General features: G+C 52.4%; 2 protein-coding genes across 7 annotated transcripts in view; one reads left to right on the top strand and one right to left on the bottom strand.

Moving 5' to 3' along the window:
- Positions 1-5,179: 5,179 nt before the first annotated feature.
- RPL35 (ribosomal protein L35) lies at positions 5,180-8,889 on the bottom strand. The gene is made up of 6 exons (XM_051808098.1): positions 8,870-8,889; positions 7,732-7,925; positions 6,784-7,325; positions 6,377-6,513; positions 6,026-6,107; positions 5,180-5,368 (listed from the first exon to the last, which is right to left on the bottom strand). Exons 1-6 carry the CDS (start codon positions 8,887-8,889, stop codon positions 5,219-5,221), a joined length of 1,125 nt encoding a protein of 374 aa, XP_051664058.1. The 3' UTR covers positions 5,180-5,218.
- Positions 7,031-20,641, top strand: part of SCAI (suppressor of cancer cell invasion) — a 39,102-nt gene continuing 25,491 nt past the window's right edge. Inside the window, exons 1-2 of one of the 6 annotated variants that reach the window (XM_051807546.1) lie at positions 7,031-7,089; positions 17,393-17,524. In XM_051807546.1, the coding sequence (XP_051663506.1) occupies positions 17,418-17,524 (107 nt within the window). In that variant the 5' untranslated portion in view covers positions 7,031-7,089; positions 17,393-17,417. Of the gene's footprint in view, positions 7,090-7,520; positions 7,606-7,820; positions 17,525-20,641 lie in introns of those variants that run through there. The other 5 variants (XM_051807544.1, XM_051807543.1, XM_051807539.1 and 2 more) reach the window with 5 other exon arrangements.

Raw genomic sequence — 20,641 nt, 5'->3', positions numbered from 1 at the left:
ATCTCTAATTCCAGGGCTTTGTTGTTCTTCCGCAGGGGCTGCCGTGGCTCCGTGCTGCGCAGGGCTGGGCTGCGGTCGCCCCTCTGCTCCCCTCGGTCAGAAAACATGGGAAGGGGGAATGAAACCTGCATGGTCAGAGGACTACCTTGTGTTGGGTCGTTTGGGCTGCCGCGGGGAGCTTCAGCCCCAGCAGCCCTTTGCGAGCTGATCCTTGTCCTGGCACCCGTCCCCGATGCCTGGTCCTGGTCTCTGGTCCCGGGGCCTTTTCCTGGTGCAAGTTGCAGTCTCAGGCAGGACAAGGCAGGCTGGGGAGCATGGGGGTCCCCAAGCAGTACACGGTGGGGACATGTGGGTGGGGGCAGGATGGGCTCCCACCGCGACGGGCGCTGCTGACTTCCAGACATTCCTCCTGTGCGTGGCCGGCACCACCTCGGCTCATAACGTGATTAAAAGATTAAAATCTCTCAGTTCAGCAGCAAGCAGCAAATGAAGCTTGAGACAGGGATGTTGGGGGGCTGTGGTGCCCAAGGGCCCCGTGACAGCAATGTGGCGCCTGGGAAGGGCAGCCGAGGCCGTCTGGGCAGGTGGCTCTGGTGCCGCAGCCCTCAGCCCCAAAATCCCCTCCCGCGGGCACGGCTGCCCTCGGTGCAGCCAGGCAGTGAGCCCTGATCCCCCCCCCCGCCTCCTTCTCAGTTACTGGCTGGGCTGGTTTGTTTGTGGTGGTTTTGCCTCATTCCTGGCCCCGCTGCCCAGGCTGGCGTCCTGCTCTCCCCATGGTGCCCCAGCACAGAACTGCCTCGGGGCTGAGGTGAGCCAGGGGTGGCCAGTCTTTGGGTGAGCAGGATGTACAGTGAGCAGGGCACAGTGCCAGGGACATCCTGGCCAGAGCCTGTCCATGGCTGCAGCCTGTTGGCACCCACTGGGGGTGCACCAAAACTTGAGTCCTTGTCCCACCCCAGGAGCTGCAGGATCCCACAGCTATCCAGGCACAGTCAGGCCTAGGACCAGGGGCTCAGCAGAGAGCTGTGCCTGGGACGTGGTGCCCAGCCACACCAGCAGCCTCTTGGCAGAGCCCAGCAGTCCCCAGGTCCTCCATGGGGAGCAGGAGGCTCAGTCCCAGTGCCACAGCCCTCATGCTGTGCCCCCACCCATTGGCCGCCTGTACTGGGACATGTGCCACATCACTGGTGCCACCAGGGGCCCTGCTCAGTGTCTGGAGAGCTGCAGGGTGATGCAGGGATGTGAGGTGACATGGAGCCACAGGTGCCAAGGCTGACAACCCTGGGCAGCTGTGGGAAAGGGCTGGGCAGCGGGTGGTGGGTGGTGGCAGTGGCCGGAGGGAAGGGAGGGGACCCACGGGCCTTGGCAGTGCTGCCGCTGACTCACTCACCAGTGGAAACAGAAATCTGTTCCCAGGCTTGCTGCTGCCAGCTCCAAAGCACCCCAGCCCCTGGCATGGCAGCCCCTCGGGGTGGCAGGGGGCACCTGCAAACACCCCTTCCCCAGCAGCACCCAGGGCACAGCAAGGCAGGAGGAGAGGGCTGCCCGCAGGCCACTCTCGTGCCCAGGTTCTGCTCAGCCCGACGCAGGGGCTTTCTTCATCTCCCTGCAGATGCACAGCTGGGCTGGCTGGGGGCCAGGAGCCCCAGCACACATCAGCCCCTGTCCCAGGGAGCCCCAGGGTCACCTTTGCCTGGGAGCCCCCGGGACAGCGGGTGCAGGGCCCTGAAGTGCAGCACTTGCGTCCAGACACTGCCTGTATTCATGGAGCAGCAGGGCCAGGGCAGTGTGGGGGCTAGTCCTGCTCCAGCCTGGCCAACAAAACGGGCATTCAGGGCCGGGCGCGGGCGGCTGCCCCAGGCAGACCTGGGCCATCTGCGCCGCCGGCGGGACGCGGCATTTCCCCACCGGGCTGGGCGCTCACAACGTGGGGCTTGTGGTCACCAGATGTGCCAGACGCTGCTCACACGCAGCCGTGCAGGGCCAGCTCTTCCTGGCACGTGGAGGGCAGTGGGCAGCACGGTAGGGCATGGCCAAGGGCACCAGGGCGTGCCCAGGGTGGTTGCTCCCAAGCTCCCTGCACTGCACAGCACCTTGTGTCTCCATATCCCGTCTCCACACATCCTGCTGCATGCAGAAATGGGGTCACCCCCCGTGGGAGCACTCAGGACAGTGGGAGCACTCAGGACAGTAGCTCAGGGCTATCCCAGCAGAGGGAGGTGACAGGAGCAGTGACAGGAGCAATGCCAGGAGCAGTAGAAGAGCTGGGGTTTGTGTCCATCGCAGCAAACACCAGCCAAAGGAGGTGGGGCCCGAGCTTCCCTCAGCAATGCTAAGTTTATGGTTGAACAGTCTTGAGGGTCTTTTCCAACCTAAATGACTCTGATTCCATGACTTGAATCTCCCTCTGCAGGTCCCCCATTCCCTCAGCCCCTGCCCCGGCTGCAGAACGGGGTCCAGGAGCGGGAGCTGCCAGCTCCCACGGACACCATCCACTCGGGGCTGTGCCTGCTGTGCCGGGCAGGAACATCTGGTGCCGCTGAACGTGTTCCAGGGCACAGGGCCAGGGCTCCCCTCCAGCGGCACCAGCCCCGGGCCATGCCCCGCAGCCAGCCAGCAGCTGCGCCTCCGTCCTCCTCCCCGCCCGGGAAATTATTTATTTGCTGAAGAATGGCTTTTCCCAGGAAGCTGCTCCAGGGCTGAGGGACATCTTCAGTTACGAGGAACAAATAAACAGTGTGAGCCTCCGAGGCCCCGGCGCTCTGCAAACACTGGTGCTAAACCCAGGGCCGGCGCCGGCAGCTGTGCGGGGTCAGCGCTGGGGAGCAGGGGGTCCCCCGGGACAGGGCTTCAGGAAACCCACCCTACACCCCCCAGCACCCTGCCAGAGGGGCCACACTGCCAGCAGTGACACAGGGGTGATGCTGTGTGGTCCCCTCAGAGCCAGCACAGCACTGGGGTGTTCTGGGAGCGTGTGGCCCTTTGCTGGGGGTTCTGCCACTGGGCACTCCTCACTTTGGGGACCAGCAAGGCTGAAGAGCCTACGCTCAGCCCCGACAGCAGCAGCTTCTGCCAGGGAGCTGGGGCAGCACAGCCATCCTCTGGGGCTGGCTGGTAAAGTGGGAACCAGACCACTGGAAACACGGCCAGGACAGGCTCTGCCTTGCACTCACAGCAGGAACAAGTGTCTTCACCTGTGCCCTGGAGGGAGCTCATCACTTCACCTGCGTGTCCACTCAATCAGTGTGTTGTTCCCGGTCACTTAAAGGGCTCTTGTCTGTGGGATGTGTCCCGTAACAGCACAGGGCCCTTCTGATGGAAGGGCCGGACTGGTTGGTTTTGCCATCTGGCTACGGGTGGATGGAGTAATTCAGCCCCAGGATTTAGTGCCAGAACCTGCTCACCTCCTCAAATGGCTGCTGTGGGCTGTGCACAAAGCCTGAGCTGTTCTCCCATAGTGGTTCCCACTTCAGCACGGGATGGCTCGGGGATTTTCAGTGCCTGCTAATTAGTTGGAGGTTCTTCTCCATTTTTGTCCCTCCCCCCCGTTACTGGTTGGCACTCAGTGATCTGTACTGCGACTGGATCCTGGAGACAGCAGATTCTCTCGGCAGCACGGCTGCTCCCATGGCTGGGGTGGAAGGTGACACCTGGAGCACACCCTGACTGTCACCGGACTCTGAGGTGCACAGTGCACAGTTCGTGCTGTGTTTGCTTTGCCATGTCGGGAATGGTGGCAGAGCCACCTGGCTGCCAGAGCAGCACAGGGCACACACCTCTCCAAAGAGAAGCCCAAACGCAGCCGAGCATGATCTGGCAGAAGCCACCTGCCCCAGCCTGCCCCATTCCCAGCACAGGGGACCAGCCTCTCTCCTGTCTCCTTTGGGCATCAGGCTCCTGGGGCAGAAATGTGAGATCGGGGATCCTCACAGGGGTGTGCTCCTGATTCTGGGGGGCCACATGAGCTGGGCCAGCAGCTTGTGCTTCTCCTGGAGCAGCTCAGGGCTGGCCACAGCAGGATACACAGAGATGGTAACACAAAGCCATTTGTAACCCTGCCTGCTTTCCTGGGAATACTGCATGAGCCAAGGAGCCAGTTCCCACACGCAGCACGCTGTCCTACGGCACGCTCTGGCAGCCTAGGCCCAGGACTGTGCCAGGCCAGGTCCCCTTCGCTGCCAGACACGTCCCATCTCACCCCGAGCTCCCAACAAAGCCCTGGCACAGCCCTGGTGACATCATGGAGCTGCCACTCCTCACTATGCCGCCATGTAGGGAAAATTCCCTGAACCACAGGCAATTAGGCCTCTCTCGACAAAACTTGCTTGAGGCTTAAAAATCCTTCATTGAGTGAGCAGAATTAAGATCTTTTCCCCAGGCAGAATCTGGATCCCATCTAGGAACTCCCTGATGGGTAGGGAATTTTTCACGTTCGAATGCGTTGGCCGCACTAACACAAACCATGAGTGCTGAGCCCTCACGCTCCAGCAGCACCGCGGAACTCTCCCTCACAGCAGAACCAAAAAAGGCCTTTGGAACTGCAACCCCATCTTGAGTCCCAAAGAACTCCTTAGGGGACAAAATCAGAGCATTTAACCCTTGCTGTGCTTTGCAGGTGGAAGTGTGGAACTGTGAGGCCAGGGATGCCCTGGGAGTTCAGAGATGCCACTCTTGGAGCTCAGTGTTCTGAGCTTACCTGCCCTCATCAGTGTCCACATCCAGAGAGAGCACCTGGGCTGGAACTATTGCCCTCAGGGGGGCTCTTGGGGGCTACAGTGAGTTGGCCAGAGATCCAAATCAAGTGCTGACAGAATCCTTCAGGTTCCATGAAGACCTCTAAAGCCCCTCAGCAAATTCATTCGTTTCTGATAACACTTAAACACTGGCACATGACAAAACTTTAAATATTTGCTCTTAAGCTACTGAAGTGATATTGACTGACTGCAAACATCTGTGAAAAACTTCCACTCTAAATCAATCTCAGATTAAATTATTTTTACAGGTCGAGTTGAACGAACCTCACAGATCTGTACCCACTGCCTGCTCCACAAAGAGGAAAATAAACTGCCAGCTCTGTATTTTGTAGCAGTCAAACACCCGTCCTGTGAACCCTCCCATGTCCCTCCCCAAAGCTGATGACTTCTTTACCCACCAGTAGCAAAATAACCACCAGTGACACTTGCAAAGCAAACTCCCTTTAATGAGCCCCCAGCCCCGGCTATGCCTTGATGGCGTATTTGCGGGCCGGGTACAGACGTTCCTTCCGCTGCTGCTTCTTGGTCTTGAGGTTCTCCTCGTGCTTGTTGAGCCGGCGCCGCATGGCCCGGGTCTTCTTGGGCCGCAGGTCCAGGGGTTTGTACTTCTTGCCCTGCTTGCAAAGACACACAACAGTCAAGTTCAGACACTGCTCTCAGAGCCGACCTCCTGCCAGAGCATCAGCACCACTGCTAAAACCTCTTTCTCTTGGCACCACCATCCCAGTCTGGAGGTTTGAGAGACCTTCTCTCTGCTGGGAAACAAGAGCTGATTATAACTTTTGCAGCAGTTGTACCAGCTTTGACTCAAGTTCAAGCAATGCTTCATCTTAAGTCCCAGTTACCCAACACCTCCTGGAAAGTTCTTTTTTTTTCCTGCCCTATTTGATGTCATTTAAACCCCGAGAAATAATATTCTAAGAACTTCTTGAGTGAAAAAGCTCCTTGGCCACCTGAAACATGAATTTAAATTTAAATTAAAAGAGTATCTGTATTTGTGCAAAGTGCACTTCCCAGGAAGCTCATCACACTCCAAAGGGATGCTGCCAGGAGACTCTCCTGGCAAAAGCAGACTCACACACAACTTACAGAATTCTTGCAATAATACTTAAAAAGGAACCATGATGAGAGAACTTTAAAACTGAACATAAATGAGCGTTTCCCACTGAGTTTTAATCTTAAGTAGCAACCTACAAAACCAGTTCCTTCCACAAACTGCAATTGAGAACAATAAGAGAGAAAAGGCCAGTGTAGAAGGTCTTTGTCCCCACCTTGTAGAACTTCCTCAAGTTCTCCTTCTGGGTCTGGTTGATGACAGTCAACACTCTGGCGATGGATTTACGCACCACGCGGCTGCAGGAGGGACAGAGTCACGTCTGAGGACATGGATCCAGCCCAGTGCACAGGAACTGTGTGTGCTCTGCCCGCCAACCTGCCCCGCACCAGTTACAGCGAACACCAACACCTCCCGGCTCACCCCCGCTGCACCCCCTCCGAGCGGAGACGGATCGGCTTCCAGCCCTACAGAGCCGCTCCTCTTCCCCGTCGTTTGTACCTTCCCAGCACACGGGCTGTGACAGCTCCCAGCCCCGGCCCAGCCCCGTGTCCCCCGGCCCACTCACATCTTGGAGAGCTTGGACGCGGCCCCGCCGGTCACTTTGGCCACGCGCAGCTGCGACAGCTCCACCTTCAGATCGTCCAACTGCTTCAGCAGCTCCTCCTTCTTCTTCCCGCGCAGGTCTCGGGCCTTGATCTTGGCCTGCGGGAAAAGCCGTCAGTGCCCCCGGCCGCCCCGGCGGGATGGGCCGGGCTGCCGGACCCTGTTCCCAGTGGGATGCGGGCAGATCCACGGTGCCGGTTCCCGGTAGTCCGCCATTCCCGGCCCCCGTTCCCGGCGGATGCCGGTGGATCCCCGTTCCCGGCCCCCGTTCCCAGTGGATTCCCGGTAGATGCCCGCTCCCCGTTCCCGTTCCCCGTTCCCGGCGGATGCCGGTGGATTCCCGGTGGGTCCCGCTCCCGGCTCTCTCACCATGACGGCGGCGCGCGGCGCGGGCCGGAAGGACGGAAGCCGCGCAGGGACAGGGGCGGTGCCGCGGCCGGGCCGTACCAAGGCGCGGCCGGGCGGGGGGAGCAGCCCGCGCGCCGCGTTCCCCCCGCGGGCCGCGCGGTGGAACCGGCCGAGGCGCTGACAGCGAGCGCGGGAGGCGGCGGCGGCCCCGGGCGCTGCGGCCCCGCGGGAGCGGCGCCGAGCCGGCCCCGAGCTGCAGCTGCCGCCGCCCTCTCCCGGCCGCCGGAGCCCTGGCGGAGCGCAGCCGGTGTTCCTGCGCTGGCCGAGGTGCGGCACTCTCACACCGGCAGCGGTGGGGGACGTGACGGCGGGCGGGGCGGGAGCGGTCGCCGCGACGGAGCGGGGCAGGATCAGGATCAGAGGCAGGGGCAAGGCCGTGCGCGCAGGCGGCCGCGCAGCACACACACAGACACAGACACAGACACACACGGACAGACAGCCGGACAGCCGCTGCCGGTGCCGGTGCCCGCGGTGTCGCCGCCGTTTCCAGGCAGCCGCCGCGCCTCACCGGCCGCGCGCGGGAGGGCGAGGCCTCACGATTGACGGCGGGCGTGGCCAATCAGAGGGCCGGCTCGCCGCCAGCCCGGGCGCTCGGCCAATCGGCGCGCGCGGGGGCGGGGCCGGCCGGCGCGGACCGGCGTGAGGCGGCAGCCGCGCTCCCCGAGCCTCGGCGGCGGCGGCGCTGCGGCCGCGCCCGCACCGGCACCGGCAGCGGCAGCCGCGGGGGCGGACGGTGAGCGGGGCCGCCCGGCAGCGCCTGCCCCGCTCCGGCCCGGCCTCCAGGTGCGGGGGGCGGAGCGGCGGCACAGACGGGCGCGGGGCGCGGGCGGGGCGGCGGCGGCGGGGGCGGGCGGGAGCGGCGGCGGCTGCGGGCGCCTCGGGGCAGGCCTAGCGGCGGCGCCCCCTCACCGCGGTGTCGCCCCCGCAGAGTCCCGGGCCCGGCGGAGCAGCCCCGCCGCGAGCGGGAGCGCAGGTAAGGCGGCAGGTGCGGGCGGGGCTGCGCGGAGCATCCCCGGCGGGTCCGCGCCCGGTGCCGCGGTGCGGGGCAGGGGCTGCGGGGCCCGGGGGCTGCGCGGGGCCGTGCGCCCCCGCTGCCTCCGCCGCTAACGGAGAGCAGGATCGCGATGTGACACGTCTAATGCTTAGGCCCGGATTGGCGGCGTAGCTGAAATAATTCCCCGAACGACCCCCTCTTTATTAACTTCTGCGTTCCCCGCGCTCCCCTCCCGCTCGCTCCGGGCGAGGCTGGAGCTGTTGAACCTGCCTGTGACAGGTACCTGCATCCAGCGTCTGCAAACCAATCCGGTGGGACGGAACGGTGCAGGATTTTACAGGGGCAGTCCGTGCAGTGCTGGATACCCAAATTGCAGGTTTGATGGAGTCATCGGGGGTTTGTTCTGATTTTAAACTTTTATTGCGGCAGGTCCCTCTCCACCACATTCTTTTTTTGTACGGAGAAACGCTGTGGACAATAGGTGACGTGAGATGCCCTTGGGGACAGAAGCTGGATGGTTGTTATGTTGTGTCATCCCCCCAAATTTCTTGCCCTGTTAAAATGTCCATAACCAAAGGCTGTCGCAGGTAAAATGTTCAGGATCAAGACTGCATGTTTGCAGCTCTGGGTCCGATCTCCCACCACAGAACAGGACCTGTTATTGTCGAAGTCTGAATTGCTCTTTTTTCATTTAATAACCAGGCTCCAAGCTTCCACACCTAAGCTCTGGGCTAGGCGTCTGGGCTAAGCAATTCTAGTCCTCCAACCTGCAAAATGGGTCCCTTAATGTAAAAAATCTGTAGATTTTGCACAAGCTGTGCAAACACAACCTGTAATTCATGGCATCTTGTCCAAGCTAATGCAAAGCAGCGCTGTGGGACCATATGATGACTAAAATGTGAGTGTGTCTCCCAGCATGTGTGTGCTTCCCACTGCTCCTGCGAGCAGCAGGGCTGCCGGGGGGGTAGCAGCCTTTGGAAGTCGGGGAAGATCATCCTGGTGTGGATGTTGCTGTGGGAGTTTGCAGTGCAGTCCCTGCCCAGCGTCTCTCACCTCACCTGAACCCGTGGCATGGTGGTTGTGCTGTCCCCAGCCCAGGCTGTCAAGGGAGCAATTCAGGAGCCTGACTGTCGGTCGTGTGTGTAGAGAAAAGATCCTTCGTTTTCAAAGTCAGTCTCTTTTAAGATGTTTGGATAAACTGGACCACAATTTATGTTGATTGAAAGAAACAGTCACTTCACTAGGAGCAGAGCGTAATTCTGAGCTGCCAAAGCACTACAGCCAGTGCACACAAACGTGATGGCCAGGTTCTTTACTGGAGGAAATAGAAAAACCATTCATGGAAGCTGTATGGAGAGAAGAAATATTTTATTGTGCTGCAAAGGAGATTGTGATCATTGTTTTATTTCGAAATAAAAGTGTAGTGCGGCATCAAAATTCAATTGGCAATCCAGGTTCCTTACAAACGTGGGGGATTTTAACACAAAGATGTCTAGTTGGACTTAGCTCTGTGTGTAAGAATGATACTGTGTTCTGTGCTCATCATGCTCTGTTGAGAAATTTGATCTACAAGTGATAAAGATGCTGAAAGTGCTTTCCAGTGGGAGGAACACATTGCCTGTATTGTTATTAATTTCTGTGTCCCTGTTTTATTTCATGGAGGCAAGTAATAAAAATGGAGTGTAACCATTCAGAACATCGAGAAGCTTCTAACCCGAGTCAGTTCTGCATTGAAATCAGATGGTGGTGTCCACAGTGTTGCACTAGGAGCACAGATTTGGGGAGGTGGGAGCTGGGGTTGCAGCTCTCCCTCGCTGCTGCCAGTGCTGTTCCTGTCACATGCTGCGGCTGCACAGTCCCCTGCTCGCACTGCAGCTGCCTCTCTGCCGTGTGCCACTCACATCTCCCCTCTCCTTGCATCACTTTTATTCTGGTTTAGCTCTGTTGGCTTTAAATGGAGTTGTTGATGATCTGCTGCGGCACAGATGGATAATGGGAATTCATTGGATCATCTGGACATGTTACTTTGTTGGCTTATCTTTTATTCTGCGTGGTGTGCTTTGGGCAAGGAAGAGCTCTGGTGTGAAGGTCTGTTCTGAGGTGGTCTTACTGCCTAAAGAGCTGAAATGTAACTGATTTTAAACAAAAAACCTCCGATGCCCCCCTGCCAGCCTCCAGAGCACACTACAGCTCTTGGAGTCTGACCAGAAAAACCTGGGTGTTGATGGCTTTTTTCACAGAACTTTTTGCAGTCCTCATTTTTTCATAAAAGTGTTCTGTTGGAGCAATCCTTGTAGAAGGAATTTTCCTTGGTGTCCTTGCATAAGAACATTCTGCAGGCTTGGCTTTTGTAGCTGACCTGCTCTCCTTTAGCACAAAAGCTCTGTTCTGGATATGTAGTTTTTAAACAGGCTGGAAACAGAGGTATGGAATGGGGTATGTGTTGCAGCAAGAGGAAACAGTTCAAAGGAGTGGACCAAATTGTATGTGGGAGCTGCACAGAGGGTCAAATTGAGGTCTGGTTCTGTAAAGTATGTAAGGAAGTTGCCAACACAAATATTACCTTGCAGTTTACATGTGCTGAGAGAACGCAGCACAGCCCTGCAGCAGGGATGGAACAGAGTAACCATCAATCTGGATCCCCGAGGATGTCAGTCAGGAAAGGAAGTGTGTGGTGCCAGAAAGCCTGGATGGAACTGCAGGTTTAGAGGACTCGTTGTTTGAAGTATTTTTAATTATTGCTATTAATATAATGGAACACAGACTGGAAGCTGAATTTTTTAAATATAATTAAAGCAGAAGTCAGCAGAGGGATTTCTCTGCTGTGAGGCAGAGGCACGGTCCAGCAGCAGTTCCTGCTCAGGAGGCTGAATTCCCAGAGTGATGATACTCTCCATGCAATTCCCAACCTTGCTGACAGCTCCTGCCATACACTGGTTTGGAGGGAGGAAGTGAACTGAAGGGATCAGAAGGCTTTCCCAAGCTTGTCCCGCGTTCTCCTTTGTCGGAGTACGATTCCAGTTGGAAGGCAGCCATTGGCACCTTGGCCAAGGATGGGAACAGGCTGCAGAGTGTGGCGAGAGCTGCCCTCCAGATCGGGCACTGGCCTCAGCTCCATCTGGGCCAGCCAGTAAATCATTGGCTCGCTGGAAAGGAGCCTCTCCGTCACGTTGCTGTACAATGCAGCTTGATGTTTGCTGTTCCATTTTCAATTAATGAATTAAATTCTTTGATAGTGAATCAAAGAGTTAAAACATCAGTTGTTGGAGGAAAGAAAGAAGAAAATCTTTCTTGCAACTGGGATGCTTTTCAGGAACTTGGCTGCTCGGGAGGCGAGAGGCATGTGCTTTTCCGCCCTGCTCTGGGTGATGGCTTAGTTCAAGGGGGCCCAGATTTGGCTCAGTCAACAGTTGTGTTGGCGTCTTGCCACCAAATGTGCATAAAATGGAGCTGACTGCAATTCCCTCCTCACTTCAACATGGAGGGGCAGCCGGAGAGACCCGAGGCCTGCGGTGCCGTGCCGTAGGTTGGCTTGGCTGTGAGGGCTACCCTGGGATGTGTGATCCCTGCAGCACAAGCTGTTGCACTGTGACTGGATCCTTGCTTTTGAGTCCCAGGGTTGTATTTTGGTCTCTTGTCATAACTAATGCATTTCAGACCTGCTTGTGCCTGCGATCCCAAAATCTCTCTCCCTTCTCACAGTGGCTTACGTGCTTTTGTGCTTTTCCAGCTGTATGAGGTTCATCTCTCATTTGCAGACTCTCCCTATGGTTCTGTGGCTTTTGTGCATTACCACAAAATCAAGATAAAACGAAACTGGCATTTTAGCTGCTTGGAGAACATTGTGTGTAAATAAACCACTAAATAGTTCAGCCTGTGAAATGTAAATACACACAGCTCACTGCCACAGCTGATGGTGTTTTTCTGTCTCCCTTCTACCCTCCCACCCTGCCAAGAGTGGGCCAGCCTGATGTTCTTTTTTCTCTTGCTCTTTCATACAATGCAAATGACTGCTAAGTACCATGTAGGTGGTATGCAGGCACCACGACAGATTCATGATTTGAATTTGGATAAAAGGAAATACTTGCATCCTCTTCCACATTGCTTCTGCACCATCTTTTGGAGATTCCTGGGCTCCGATGACCCAGAAATTCTGCCTTGGTCTGACTTTGAGCTTGAGCCCATTTTGAGTAGCAAACTGGTGAAGTCAGTAGAAGAGCAGAGGCCCAACTGTGATGACATTTTTAGCCTGTGCCCTTTGTTCATCCTATACACAAAAGGTCGTGAACTGCAGTGAAAAAGGGATCACAGAGGGCGCAGAATGGACAAAAGTGGAACAAATTACCAGTGGCAGAAACATAAAGAAGAGAAGCGAAAGTTTTGTGTTCTGAAGGTGATTGAAGAAGGCCACGTGCATCCCGTGGTGAGATCATGTCTCTTGTATTCAAAGTGAGTCTGCCCAGAGTGAATTCAGAGTCTGCTGGTGAGGTGTGGCTTCCATGATCTCAATGTAGGAGGCAGGAAGGGACTACACGGTTTCCATGGTGTGATGTTAATGAGCACCTCCGTGTTTCTCTGGGATAAAAGATGCCAAAGCTGCAGTTCTGGTTACAGACAGGTGTGCTTTAAGCAATAAAGGGACTTTTAAAGACATGCGAAACAAATGAAAAGCCTGATTCTGCAGACAAAGCACTGAGACAGTGTTTGCAGATCTTCTCATCTTCGATGTGCTAAGGAAGGAAATACATCTTCATGTGAAAGTGGTGAACTTTCGGTTTGCAGTAATAAAATGTGTGTAACTTGTATAAGCCCTTTTCCTTGTGCACTCCCTGTGTGCCCCAGAGCAGTGAGCAGAGCTGGGACACAAACACACTGCTTGTTCTCTGAGCTCGCCCTGGGCATTGCTGTCCCCTGGGACTGAGCCCTGCCAGAGCCCAGGTGTGGGCTCAGCCTGCTCCCAGATGCTTCCTGCAGCATCCAGCGAGCTGCTGGAAAAGGAGCTGGGTGCATCTGGGAGAGCTGCAGCCACTGCAGTGCAGACATGCCCCGAGGTGAACAGTGTTTGGGATGAGGAATGTCCATGTTCGGTTCCAAATTTTACTAAAAACCTTAAAATAATAAAGAAATCCTTTTCCCCTGCCATGTATTTTATGAAAAAATGGTTTGATGTATAACTGCTCATTGCCATTTCCTCTGGAGGCCTGACTCCAGCAGGCTGTGAGGTTGTTGGTGCGTGTCTGGGGGAATTGCTATTTATTTATCTCGGTGTTTCTTGGGTAGAACTGAGTGGTGTCTCAGGAACTTCAGGACAGTGGCTCTCAATGGAGAATTAGGTATTCTGACGAGAGGAGTGAATTTGGGCTCTAATGAATTTTGTGTTGTCTGAGGCTCTGTCAGGACTAGCACTCTGAGCAGATCACATGGAAACACACAGATGGTTTTCCCAAAACGTGCAGTATAGCTTTGAAAGAAAACATGAAACAAGTGTGCCAGTCTGTAGAAGAAAAGGAGAGGCAAATAGAGAGCCAAGGTATATATCCTGCTTGATGACAGTAAGATCAGCTGGTTTTTGGAAGAGATTTGAGAAGTGATGGTTCCAGGCTTTGGGTATCAGTGATGAAGAGCTTCATTTTATCTGTGTTGTTAATTTGCGGATAAGAAATAGATACCAGCTGGGTGTCTGGCTTTGTATCACGTCCCCTTTTGGCAGTGATGCTGTGGGAGATGTGTCAGGATGAAAAGTGGAAAAAGAGCTGGTCTCTGACTCGAGGTTTGACAGCTTTAAAATCCTGATAGACTGGAACGTGTTTTCCACCATTGGTTTCTGTGGAGAGCAGTTCTTAGTTTGGGGAGAATCCTGTATCAACAAGATATACAAAGTGTGTTTGGTTTTGGTTTTTAGTACCATTTGCATCTCTAAGTGAGGAGTGGGAAGCATTTGAAAACCAGTCAAGATCCCACAGCTGAGCAGAAGTAATGGCTTAAAGAGGCAGGTGAATTGTACAAGTGCTCTGTCAAGAGGTCAAGATGCCATGTCCAGCCAACTCTGCTGTGCAGCTCTGGAAAACTGCTCCTGGTTCTGTCTGTCTTCACTTTTATCTAGAGCTTGTACCCTGCTGACATCTGCCCGAGCACTGTGCCCTACAGTCCCACCGAATCCTCAGTGCCCCGAGGTTTTATTTGCTTGTACGTGTCAGGTGTGAAGTTATGACCCCCCTCTTCTACCAGGCAGCTCAGTGGTGGGTTACAGTGATCCTGGCTCTGTAATAAATCTAAGAGGATGTGCCTGTAATACACTTATTTAACTATCCATGCTGGACTTGCATTGTCAGCTTGATTTTCCTGAACCAGAGCGTTCCTTCGCTGCTCACAAAGCCTGCCTTGCTTTGCAGGCCTGAGTCCTGGGGTAGGGCCAGTGGGGAGTGCATACCATTGACTTCAGCACTTTTTCCCTTCCAGCTAAGCCTGGAAAACCTTAGCCAAAAGACGGCAGACCACAGGGAAGTGGAGAGTGTGTGATGTAAGTGACATCTGACTTTAAAAATATTGGCCAGCACCATGAAACCTCCGTCCTGTCCCATGCCCTCCTCCCGCTGCCCTTCGGCTCCAGCTGCCTTGGACAGTCGTGCCATCCTCTGGGATGTCTCTAAAGCTCTGCTACCCAGGGTGCTGTAATGGGGTGAATTTGTAAAATGTGTTAATGTGCTGCACTTAGCAAACCTAGAATCTTGTGTTCTGAGAGTGTGTTGGAAGAACCTGGCATGCCAAATGTGGGGCTTGGACAGCACAATTTTTCTGCCTTGTATGGCCTGAGGAGTTGTTAAAATCTTTGAGAGAATAATAAGTTCTGCTGGAATTCACCATTTTCTAACTTATTTTAAGTCTTTTAAACCAATATTTCAGTGTCTCCTTTTGCAGACTCTGGAGATAATTTTTTTTAACATGTACTACTTAAGAAAAATTGTCATGCAAAACAGCTGAACAGTTTCTTTTGCATGAAAAATGCAAAAAGCTTCAAACACAGAACAAAAAATAAAGTAGGTGATATTCCTGGTATAGCTGGGCTGTCAGAACTGGGAGAACTGTCTCTTTTGCAGACAAGGAGCACAGATCCATGGGGATAACTTCAAGTGTCAAAGGGAAGGAGAGGTCCACGTGGTTGTACTCCTGGCTGCATTTTATTTATATTGTTCATTTGGAGCTGAGCAGTCCCTGAGGAAAGGGCGATGTCAGGAGCTATATTCCTCCCTTTGCTGTGCCCACTTGCTGTTCTAATAATAATTCTCCCTCCTGTCTGTACTGCTGCTGCATTACAACACAGTCCTTAGTGCAGGGAGCACCTCCTCCTCTCCCGAGCTGCTCCTGATAGTGGCTCTTCCTTTGTACACCACCAAATACCACCCCCTCCGGAGCATGATAAGCCAAAACCAGTGCACGAGATACCTAATTTTATTTTCTTTCTCTGTCAGCTGGAAAAGCCAGTTTTGCCTATTTTTCCTGCCTTCTGATACTTTTCAGATTTGCAGGCTATGGGTTTTCTAGTGTGTCTTCTGTTGATTGTATAAATGGCCTCTTCACAGTGGGTCTGGTGGACCTCCTCCACGTGCAAACTGCTTGGTTTAAAAAAACAGACAAAAACCAAGTTGGTTTTACTCGCCTGTGTCAGGGCTAACACTCGTTCTGTTGGCCAGTGTTGGCAGTGGTTGGGGAGTATAACTTAAGGGTAACATAAAATAAAATCTGCTTTGCCATGAGATTAAAGGACAGACATGCAGACTGTATGAAACATGCTTTGCCATTTAAGCAAGCTCCTGAATTTTTGCAAATGTGTCTGAAGCTGCTCTGGAGTGCCTGGATCACCACGTGGAGTGCGCAGAACCCACGGCCTCGTCGCAGGATTTAGGTCACCCTTGCTGAGGAGCACACAGGTCCCGGGGTATTGTCCTCTTCCTGGAATTCCTGAATCACCTCCTGGCTACTTCTGACATCTGGTTTTTAGGTCTCGCTGTTCACTTCCATCTCATTCGTTGGTGCGTTGAGTACTCGGTGTTTGTTCCGTGCTGTGTGAATGTGGATGTTCGCAGGTTTTGGGCACAGGCTCGTGGTTTGCAGTGTTCATGTCCTGCTTGCCTGGCTCATGCCAAAGCTTGTGACATCTGGGTGGTATGTTTTGGACTCTGCCACCCGTATTGCAGTTACCTGACAATACAGAGATACTTCCTACCTTTTTCTGGAGCTCCTTGACAAGTGGTTTGTGCAGTGTGTCCCTGGCCTTGCCCTGGTGCTCTGGCTGTCACGTGGGTGTGTAAAAACAGATGGATGGGTGCTGCATCTTGTCCAAACTGGGAAATCAGGGGACTGCTTGGTTGGCAGGATGGCTCCCTAATTTGTCCCAAATGCTGGGGGGAAACTACCAATTTCTCCTCTCTTTGGTAGGCATGAAGTGTTTGTTCAGGGAAGTATTTCTGAAGCCTCTTTGATTATTGTGAAGGTTTTTTTGTGACAGTTGCTGAAATTGGGTACTTCCCAATGGGTGGAAGGAGTTAGCTTTGCCATTTCCTGGCTTCAGTTGGGATACTTGGGTAATTATTTGTGCAAATACTATCCAAACTGAGTTGCTGCACAAAGGAAAACTTGTTGCTTAAAAAAGCACCCACTAGAACCACTAGAGAAGCTGCTGAAAGTAAAAGCTCTTGCATGTGCCCAGTTAGAGGTGTGTTTATCTTGCACTAAAATCCTGAGCACAGAAGAGCTGAAGACCTGGCAGCCATTTCCAGAGGAGATGTTTTGTTGCTGCTGCTGTGAAATCTGTAGCTCATCTTTGGATGCTCAAAAGGGTAATTTGATATCTGTATGTTTGGAGTAAGATTTTAAACACCACTCTGCCTCTATAGGCTTTCCTATTCCCTTACTTACTCAGTACTAGGATTATCTACATTATATCTTAGTTTTTTGTTTCAGATGATATGATGTTTTACTCATATTAACAGTATAAATATATCTGCAGGTATAATTGTGGGCAGTGCAAGCCATGGAATTAAACAGTCTTGAGGAAGCAGAGAGGAAGGAGAGGGCATTTTTTAGCATTCTGTCTAAATGTTTGCTATGTTTTAGCAATAGGAACTAGTGAGCTACAGTTTTCAGCAGTTACAGAAGAAAATGAAATGATAAGAGAACTGAGGCTGGTCTCTCTAAATGTGGGTGCAGGATAAACACCTCTGGAGAAGGCAAATTTGGAGAGGATTTCTTTGTCCAAGTGTGAAACCCAAGTGCTGTTTGTGCTACAGTCCTTTTGTTGGCAGTTTTGTGTTTGTGAAAAAGGTCCTCAGAGTTATTTTATTTTATGACTCTTGTACCACTGTTATTTTTAATTTTGCTCTGTTAACTAGTGCATTGTGCAATAATTACTCCCCTGCTTTGATTCTCAGCCATTATTTTTAATGAGTCTTGAGAAGAGAAACCTGTGGGAGAACTGCATGCTCTGTGTTACATCCCCATGGAACTGAACGTGCATCTCTGGATGAGTTCACAGCAGCCCTTGATTTTTGAGTAACATGGATATTTTCTTCTTCATAGGATTGAGTTTGCTCTAAAAGAAATCATGTCATCAGGAGGAGCTGAAGATGATATTCCTCAAGCAGAGAGGAAAACAGTGACAGACTTTTGCTACTTATTGGATAAGTCTAAACAGCTCTTCAATGGCTTAAGGTTAGTGCACCTTTGACAGTATTCTTTCAGAAGAGCCTTGGAACACACACTTCAGTATGTGATGCTGAAGTCAGTTGTACAATGAACATTTTGAACTCAAACCCAGTAAGTCTGTTTGGGAGAGAACAATGCATCTATGTATGGGTAGTTTGGCACCATGCGTAAGAATGTCTGTAGGAGTAGAGGTTCCAGTTAATAGTAAACTAGGAGTTGGAAATTCCCTGAAATGGATAGAATTTGTACTGAAATGTTGTGTATGAAGTGCACAGTTAAGGACTAGGTGTGGCTGTGTACAATTAACAGCATGCAAGTCCAAACCACCACAGTCTCTGTGCCAAGAAAAAAGGGATGAGGAGGATTGGCTTAGGTGGGAGGAAAGGAGAAGATGGAATATTTTTTGGAAAGAAATCTAGGACGTGATAGACAGAAACATTCAAACCATACCCTGTATGTGTCTGGTGAAAGAAATGCTTAAACTGAACTGTGGAGAAAGGTAAAAGCTACATTTATCTACAAAGGATTTCTCACAACAACTAGAAAGTCTGGCTGGTTTGTCTGCAGGCAAAAAAGAGTAAAGGGAGTTCAAGGAAAGTCGTTCAGGTTTGGACAGTGATGTAGACAATCCTGTTTTGTCAATATATGCCGAGTTAAACATTATGTATTCGGGGGCTGGTTTATTTCTAAGCTTTACTGTAGAGTCTCTTAAGCAACATGAGTTTGAGCTCATATCTGGTTGGCAGTGCAGCCTCTTACTGGTCTCTGAGTAATCCTGTATGTTTGGGCCCATATAGCTTGCTGTTAGTCAAACACAGATGGTTAGCAAAGATGTTTTTAATTCCTCCGCCCCCCGCTATTGATAATCCTTTCATGTGCTTTAGGAGTTGATTACCAAATCCAAAACAAACAGTTTGTGCTCCAAAATCTGGATGGTGAATGGGCAGTAGAGACAGGGAGTTCTTGGTGATTGCATTCGACACCCCGTGAAAGAGAGTCTAAAGCAAAAGGACTTGAGATCTTGAGGCCAGGATTTCCAGGACCATATATGACATTACATTGGCTTTCTGATATTCCTTTGTACTCTTCAGTGACTCAGGCCAAAATTTCAAGCAAGCTCCATCACAGAATCACAGAATATTCTGAGTTGGAATGGACGCACAAGGATCATGGAGACCGTTGTCTGTCTCCAGGATAGAGCTTGCTTGAAATTTTGGCCTGAGTCCCTGAAGAGTACAAATGAATCCAGTTCATGTGTGGCTGTGTGTTGCTCAGTTCAGATCAGAGAGGTGGCAGAGTACCTCCAGCCTGTCTGTCTCTTCTCTGAGCATGGAAGGAGTTAGTGCTCGTATCAGATTTCCAGATGAGAGATGTAGTTTCTGTGTATATGTGGTACTTTGCCAAAAAGAAAGCTTCTTGTCCAGCTAGATGAAAAGAAAATGGAAAATACCTTTAGATGATATATGGCCAATAAAAATAGAGAGATGGCCTTCAGCAGGCAGTTGTGCTGTCTGAAAATAAGAACATTCTCGAATGGGAGCCTGCCTCTGTCCTTACTGTAACCTGGCACAGTTAATGTTCTTCTTGTACTGAACTTGATCACCATTTCACCTCTAAGACCTGTGATTGCCAAGGGCATAATGACTGGATAAAGCAACATTATGATTCTCAGGTATCTCATCTGTTAGTGCTTGTTCTCTGGGGAGTTCACCTGAAAATAACTTGGCAAGCATCCCAATTCTTAGTCTGGTTGCTTGCTTTTCCCTCCAGCATAATAAATGCATCTGATACATTTCTGCCACCTTCTGTTTTGAAGATGATGATGGCCTTTGCTGCTGTGTTTTATGCCATTCTCTTGTCCCTACCACATTTTGTGGAAAAGAAGTGACGGGGGAGGGAGAGGAGAGCAATGATTTCCTTCCCAAAACCTCCTCTGGGCACTTCAGCTACAGGGAGCTGAGCCTATGGCTGTGTTGGCAGCTGCTTAGCTGTTGCTGCTGCCAAAAATTGCAAGGGCTCAGCCTGCCACGTCTTTGTTTCAGTAGCATTTCCTTCCTCTCTTCCCAATACAGATGCCAAATACAGCATTTGAGGAAAACATATGATGGTCTGCCAAGGTTGCTGCTCGAAAGTGTACTTTGTGCTCGTGCTCCTGGTGATACCATCTCCGGTGGCCATGCCTGCGGTAGTGCAGAGGGGACATTGTCTTTCTAGCATCTGTACCCTGGGCTACAAGTTAGAAAAAACTGCTAGTGAAGTATGTTCCAATGGCTCTCTTTTCTGCTTTCCCCACTCCCACTTGCTTTTTTCTTGGAAAAAGGCTGGAAAGAGGGAGGGTGCTAGGAAGCAGTTTTTCACGGTGTCCTGTCACTGGTATTATTTTCTTTTTAATGTTAAAAAGTGCTTAAGTGTGTTCAGTATCACAGAGGAGCTTGAAATTTTAAGAAATTAGAAGACTTTTCACAACCACATTTTAGTAAAGTGATCATCCCCTGTACTGGGCACTGCTGAGGCACCTCGAGTCCTCTGTCCAGTTCTGGCCCCTCACTGCACTTCAAGAAGGACATTTAGGTGCTGGAGCATGTCCAGAGACGGGAACGGAGCTGGGGAGGGGTTTAGAGAGGAGCAGCTGAGGGAGCTGGGGGGGCTCAGCCTGGAGAAAAGGAGGCTCGGGGGGACCTTCTGGCTCTGCAACCCCCTGACAGGAGGGGGGAGCCGGGGGGGGTCGGGCTCTGCTCCCAGGGAACAAGGGACAGGAGGAGAGGGAACGGCCTCAAACTGTGGCAGGGGAGGTTCAAGTTGGACATCAGGAAGAATTTCTTCCTGGAAAGGGTGGTCAGGCCTTGGCAGGGGCTGCCCAGGGAGGTTTGGAGTCCCCATCCCTGCAGGTGTCCAAGGAAGGCCTGGCCGTGGCACTCAGTGCTCTGGGCTGGGGGACAGGGTGGGCGTCAGGCACAGGTCAGACTTGATGATCTCAGAGCTCTTTTCCAACCTTAATGATTGTGGGATTCAGGGTTACAGTGTGTATTTTGTAGCACCAGGTATTTTGTAGATTTCTAGTAAGATGCAAGTATGGAACCTTAGTTTTGTTCCACACTGCTGCTGCTTTAGAAACAACAGGAG

This window comes from Manacus candei, unplaced genomic scaffold, assembly GCF_025592945.1.
Source record: "Manacus candei isolate 608988 ecotype Guabito, Panama unplaced genomic scaffold, ASM2559294v1 h1tg000071l, whole genome shotgun sequence".
Taxonomy (NCBI): domain Eukaryota; kingdom Metazoa; phylum Chordata; class Aves; order Passeriformes; family Pipridae; genus Manacus; species Manacus candei.
Note: the sequence above shows the minus strand (reverse complement) of the source record. Positions and strands in the feature narration are given on the sequence as shown.

Bases quoted from the DNA above. Each gene is read 5' to 3' on its own strand.
- RPL35 (XM_051808098.1), bottom strand. From the start codon at position 8,889: ATGCCACGGGTTCAGGTGAG. The intron at 7,326-7,731 runs GTGAGGGGGCGC...GCGGCCGGTGAG, and splicing joins TCTGCGGGGGCGACACCGCG to GCGCGGCGGCTGCCTGGAAA. The intron at 5,369-6,025 runs GTGGGGACAAAG...CTTTGCAAGCAG, and splicing joins ACTTGAGGAAGTTCTACAAG to GGCAAGAAGTACAAACCCCT.